At 43.9% G+C, this 6,720-nt stretch overlaps 1 protein-coding gene across 2 annotated transcripts in view; it reads left to right on the top strand.

Annotated features, from left to right (window-relative positions):
• Positions 1-5,516: 5,516 nt before the first annotated feature.
• Positions 5,517-6,720, top strand: part of HIPK2 (homeodomain interacting protein kinase 2) — a 186,674-nt gene continuing 185,470 nt past the window's right edge. For both annotated transcript variants that reach the window (XM_048831139.2, XM_048831132.2), the window contains exon 1: positions 5,517-6,000. In XM_048831139.2, coding sequence (XP_048687096.1) covers positions 5,982-6,000 — 19 coding nt within the window. In that variant the 5' untranslated portion in view covers positions 5,517-5,981. The remainder of the gene's footprint in view (positions 6,001-6,720) is intronic.

Genomic DNA, 6,720 nt, shown 5'->3' with positions numbered 1-6,720 from the left:
TAGCTCTTCTGTAAGCTGATAGCATTGGGAGGGAAAACATTTAAAACTGCAGTTGATTCACTTTTAAAAAATATGTGACTGTACATCGCAAGTAAAGTAGATTCCCTCAGCACTTACTTAATATTATTTGTAATTAAATTGTCCATTCCCTTACTGGTTTTCAGTTAGAAAGAAAACATCTGTATGTATTTCACAGGAAAACCTTGCCTCATCATTTACAAAATGATTCTGCTTTGTTTAATGCTAAATATTTGGGGCCCAAATCCAATTTACTCTTAGATCCCTTTACACTGCTTTCAGTTCACTTTGCACAGACAGAGCCGTGTAAAAGGTTCTTAGTCCAAGGATATAGCTATACTGCAAAAGAAGGTGTGTACTTAACCAGGGTCAGCTCATACAGCAGTGAAGACACAGCAACTCAGCCATTAACTTGGTTTCGCAGGTTGAATTCAACCCTAGGCTGCTGGAGTAGCTAATGTAACACAGACATTCCCTAGTTGTCAGGGGGCAGGATTGAATCTGGGACCTCAGTGTATGAGCCTCTCCCACATGAGCTGAAAGCCAACTGGCTGTTAGCTAATGCTGTAGAGCAGACTCATTTGATCTCTTTCTCTCTCTCTCTAAGTGGTCTTGGTGCCACTAGATGGGACAGAACACCACACCCAGGAGGTGTGTGGGTTACACTAACCTGAGTTGCCACTTCACTGCTATTTGAACTTCAGTTAGGAAATGTGAGTTAAGAACTCACCTTTTTTTCAGTGTAGACGTATCCTAAATGAGAATCAGATCCTTTTGCTTAAAGCACCTGTCTCATATTATGATTTTACATTGTTTCCATTCCAACAATGGAATGCTTTTTAAAAACTGCAACTTTCCAAAGGAAATAAGAAAATGCCCTGAATGAACTTTGCCCTGGTGGTGAGCAGAGAAAGTCAGACCCATTAATGAACGTAAGAATGGCCGTACTGGGTCAGACCAAATGTCCACCTAGCCCAGTATCCTGTCTTCTGACAGTGGCCAGTGCCAAGTGCCCCAGAGGGAACGGACAGAACATATAATCATCAAGTGATCCATTCCCTCTCACCCATTCCCAGTTTCTGGTAAACAGAGGCTAGGGACACCATCCCCGCCCATCCTGGCTAATAGCCATTGATGGACCTATCCTCCATGAATTTATCTAGTTCTTTTTTGAACCCTGTTATAGTCCTGGCCTTCACAACATCCTCTGGCAAGGAGTTCCACAGGTTGACTCTACGTTGTGTGAAAAAATACTTCCTTTTGTATGTTTTAAACCTGCTACCTATTCATTTCATTTGGTGGCTCTTAGTTTTTGTGTTATGAGAAGAAGTAAATAACACTTCCTTATTTTCTTTCTCTACACCAGTCATGAATTTATAGACCTCTATCATATCCCCCCTTAGTCATCTCTTTTCCAAGCTGCAAAGTCCCAGTCTTATTAATCTCTACTTGTACGGCAGCCGTTCCTTACCCCTAATATTTTTTGTTGCCCTTTTCTGAACCTTTTCCAATTCCAGTATATCTTTTTTGAGATGGGGCGACCACATCTGCACACAGTATTCAAGATGTGGGCGTACCATGGATTTATATAGAGGCAATATGATATTTTCTGTCTTATTATCTATCCCTTTCTTAATGATTCCCAGCATTCTGTTTGCTTTTTTGGCTGCCACTGCACACTGAATGGATGTTTTCAGAGAACTAGCCACAATGACTCCAAGATCTCTTTCTTGAGTGGTTACAGCTAATGTAGACCCCATGGTTGCAGTGCCACAGCCTGAATGAGGGGCAAAGGAAGAGCAGCCCACACCACAGCAGCATTAATGTTTGAAAGGGGTAGAAGAGGGCCCCGTGTCCACTTGAGCAACACTCCCCTGAGCCGCTGCTCAGAGGCCCTCTAGTTATCCATGTCTGCAGACAATACTCAGTTACTGAACTAGGTAAATTACACACGCACATGTGGAGCCAGGACTAGCACCCTGTTCCTCCAGCTCCAAAAACACAGGCTTCTCCCATAACTCCTCTAGCTAGCAGGTCCCATATCCTCACTGTGGACAGCCCTTAGAGCGCATAAACACTCTCCTTGTCTGACATGGCCCTTCTGCACTTTGTGACAAGCCTCTCCCACTTGACTATGGTCCTCTCTTCATGGCCAAGGAGCCAGTGATGGTAACAGACAGATCTCTGTTGTACCTGAAACAACACCATATCCCAGCCAGCAGTGAGCTTCCACAGTTGCTAGCCCTACTTCTCCTTTGTCACAGGTTGGCACTCACAGTTGTCCTCCTGCCAGGGAGCGTCACTCAACCTGGTGCACACCCTGAGATGAGCTTTGGCAGTGTTTCTCAGATGGCTCCAGACAGCTGAGATCATACCCCAGTAGGAACAGATTATTGCTGACCACTCCTCCATACACCTTACCAGGGGCCTATTCGTGGTCACCACCTGACCCCACCAGGAAGTGAGCCCAGAACGCAAAGTGGTGTTGTCTGCCGCCCAGCTACAACACAAACGGCTGCATCCTGCTCTTATTTTACTGCTATGTTTGTGCTCTTAGCCTCATCCAAGGGCCATTAAAGTCAGTGAGAATCTTTCCATTGACGTGACCAGGCTTTGCCTCACACCATGTACCATGTTCTGACCCCATGTATGTGAATGAAACCCTACAACCATGTTTAAAAATGATTATCCCGCCAAAACAACAGACATGTTACAGTAGCTTTTTTGCCATTTCTGGGCAGAAAAACACATTTTATCCATACTTTAGACTAGGAACCTATTATTATTTGTACAATTGTAGTACTCAGAGGCTCCAAGCAGTGCAAAGGCAGAGGAAGAGACAGTCCCTGTTCCTAAGGGCTTACAGTTGAAATAGATAAGTCACATAAATATGATTATCCCCAATATTGGGAAACTTGAGGCATAGAGAGAGATGGAGTGATTTGCCCAAGGTCACCCAGAATTTGCATGGTAGAGCCAGAAACAGAAACAGATCTTCTGAGTCACAGTCCAGTGCCCTAACAAGACCATCTCCCAGACTAAGTATCTCCTGCTATTGCCTGTGAGTCATGCTGGACAAAACTGATGATGCTATTGTCTGGGCAGTTCATGAGGGTCTATGTATATACTATATTTTATTTGTATTATCCATTTGTAGAAGTATCCAGAGCACAGGGGTGCTTAGGATAAATTCAAAGCAATCAACAAATGAAAATACGTAATACAACAAATTCAGATGTGCTTTCCTAACACACACTAGATTTCTGCCTCCTGTGGAACACCTCTGGGAAGGGGCTAAAGAGGAGAAATACACTAGGAGAGTCCTCTCTGGTGGGTAGGGTTCAGGGCCTGCAAATATGAGTGGCAGGACCCCTTCCCAAGCCCATGAATCTCAGGCATCCGCAGGGAAGGGCAAACTTTTCCATACAGAGCCTGGAACCATCCCGCAGGGGCGACTGAAGCCACAGTGGCTAGGTCCCTCTGTGGTGTACCCAGTTTGGAAGGAACCCAGAGGGAGGTAAAACAGGTGTGAGCTCTGCTGTCTCCTAAGGGGAGAGCAGGGGAACAATGCAGAAAAGAGTGTTGTGCTCTAGCCCGTCTTGCCTCTGGAAACCACAGAGACACTTCCAGAGGGGGTTCTGTGTGAGGTGGGGAAGGAGATCAATGTTACTACCGGGGTGGCCTACATGTGGTGGGGGACTTTTACAGATGTGGGATAATCTGTATCCCAGGATGGTCTTGTCCTATACCTCAATAGTTAGAAATTGACTTAAGCCTTGAAGCAAGAGGTTTTAAATGCCTGTGTATGCATTTAATATCCACGTCTGCATAGCTGAAACTCTCCATACCTAGCTAGTGACACACAAAGGGAAAGCCCTGAAGATGGCTGCTCTGCTACATCCAGTCAAAATGAAATCCACTTCATAATTTTGAAAAAAAATTGAGCAAAATTCTCCTGAGTTTTCAAGTTCATGTGTCATTTTGGCTTTGGCAAAATTAAAATTCATGCGGAAATCAAGGGCCACAATATAGCTCAAAATGAAAAAAGGGAAAACATCATTTCCACATTCACACAGCACTGACTATTATCCCCTTTTTACAGCTGTGAAAACTGAGGCACAGACTGAGGTGACTTACCTGCGGTCACACAGCAAGGCAGATGCAGAGCCAGAAAAAGAACCCATCCCCACTTAACCCCTACTCTTTTCCCTTCCCTCTGTCCTCTGCTACTCTCCAGAAGCTACGTTTGCTTCAGCAGCCCTGAAATGCACCCCACTAGCTGGTGTTCTAGTCAGGAAGCAGGATGCAGAAACAAGTTTACGTAATAAATATTAGTGAGCTAGACAGACAAGTGACCTCCAATTATAACAAGAGAATTATGGGATTAAGAAGACGGGAACCATGATTTAGGAAATGAGGATGATGACAATCTGTAATTAAGGGGAAATTGTGTCCAGGGCCTAGAGTAGGAGACTGCTAGTCAGAAGACTAAGGACCAGATAGTCAAAAGAATTCAACTCCCAGTTAGGCACCTAAATGAAGTCGCTGGGTTCTTAGCACTTATAAAATTCTGGCCACTTCATTTAGGTGCCTAAATGGGAACTGTTGAGCGCTTGTGAAGATCTGTTCCTAGGCCCTGATCTTGCAAAGAGCTCTGTGTGGGCAGACCCATGTGGAGGTTATTGGATGACCGGGGTCCTAGTTTTTGGTTCCACCTTTGCAATAGAATTTGCTGTCACTTAACCTTTCTGTACCTCAGTTTCCCCATTGGTATAATAGGCATATGGTTATTTGCCTTTCTTTGTGAAGTACTGAGGAACCACTGGATGAAAGATGCTTAGAAAATAAAGGCTTTACCTACAGCATATGTCAATGTGCTGATAATAAATGATTTTGAGGACTGGCATTTCCCCAGCAATAACTGGGGGAAAGAGATGGATCTGTTAAAATGAAAACAGGAGGAGGGTCATAAGCTGTCAGTCTCCATAAGTAAACACTTACCTGATGTGGTTCTTTAAAAAGAATAATTCTGAAAGCAACAAAGTATGTTTGTTTTAAATGCACCCTCTAAATATTTACACTGCAAAAACTGGATTTAAATGGGAAGAATGGATTTAAAAATCCCCGGAACTTTTGTCAGAGAAACAGATTGTGAAATGCCTAGAGGGAATAGAAGATTTTGGGGGGGGGGGGGGGAGGGAGAGTAGGAATTTTCCATGCTATTGTAAAACATCAGCTCAAATTATATGATCCCCACAGCCAGTGAATTGCAAAGCTTCAATCAGCTGCCTTTTTTTTTTCTTTTCTGTAAAGAGAGAGGGAGACAGAACTGTTTCACCAACTTCTGTTGACTGTTCCTTTTTTCTCGTGATTGAAATGTGTTGTTAAACAAGATCCCACATAATCTCAGTAGAGGGTTTCTCTCTCTCTCTCCTTCTGGGAAACTGCGATCAGTGCCATCGGTATTTGATTATTTGCAAACTCCCTTTGCTTTTTTTCCCCCGTCTCCCCCTCTCTGTCTCTGTCTCGCTCTCGCTCTCGCCTCCAATGCAACTTTTGCAGAAACCCCCAACACACACAGACATGTTGAGCTGAGAGCTAGGGGGATCGGCTGAGTCCCCCCTCCCCGACCCCAAGTCCCAAATCTGGGGGGGGGCCTCTAATCACCTCTCCCCCCACCCTTGACCTGTCCACTGTGCATCGACCCTCCCCACACCTCTTCCACTCCCTGCTCCTTTTTTTGGTGGTGTTTTTGTTAGATGGACAGGATCAAGGGTGGATTTTTCTGTCTCCCCCCTGATGAAGTGAGGCGGTGATGCAGGAGGCTGGCAGCTTCGACTGTACGGAGAGACACAGGCTCAAGATGGCAGATTTGTATTGAGTTTGGGGGGCTGAGATCTCGCTTCATTTTTTAAATGTTTTAATATATTTTTTTTTGCCATGAATAACACATTCTTGCACCGATGGCCCCTATGTACGAAGGTAAGGCAGCTCTGGGTCTTTTATTTCCTTCCACCCCTCCCCATCCCTGTCCTTTGGCTATCTCTGGGCACCAGGCACCCCTCACCTCCCACCAAAAAAGAGAAAGAAAATGACCACAGATCTGAAATCAACATTATAGCATAGCTCATTGTCGCTGCTGTGAGGTTCAATGTATGGCTCTGCCTTTTAAAAAATTAGTATTCTTAGTATTTGAATGGAGGTTGGTTTTAATTTGCTTTCCATTTCTTCCTTCTGTCCACCCATGATTGTCTGTAAAATTCCTCACCCCCTCTTTATTTTATTTTATTTTATTTTATTTTATTTTGATTATTTCGGTCCGTGGTCACGAAGGAAATGGGTGGAAAAGTCCATTTCAGTGCCGAGCCGAACAATGAAATTGACTAAGATTGCCCTGTAATTGCTCTCTCTCTCTCTCTCTCTCTGTATGAAATGTAGTTTAAATTCAAGGGCTGAACACCCTATTGCTTTAGCCTGTACTCCAGAAAGCATTTGCTTTGGGATTTTGCTGATCAACTATATTTTTAGGTTAAAAAAATAATAGCGTATCTAGGCATATATGTCAGGAAAAAATTTTAGCAGCAGACTGTCAGTTCTTTCAGTTTCTAGTTAAATCCAACCGGCGATTGCAGTGAAAATTGAAAGTGAACTTAGTTTTTTTTTTCAGTTTTTAAATCTCTCTCTCTCTCTCTCTCTCTCTCT

This window comes from Caretta caretta, chromosome 1 (assembly GCF_965140235.1).
Source record: "Caretta caretta isolate rCarCar2 chromosome 1, rCarCar1.hap1, whole genome shotgun sequence".
Lineage (NCBI taxonomy): Eukaryota > Metazoa > Chordata > Testudines > Cheloniidae > Caretta > Caretta caretta.
Note: the sequence above shows the minus strand (reverse complement) of the source record. Positions and strands in the feature narration are given on the sequence as shown.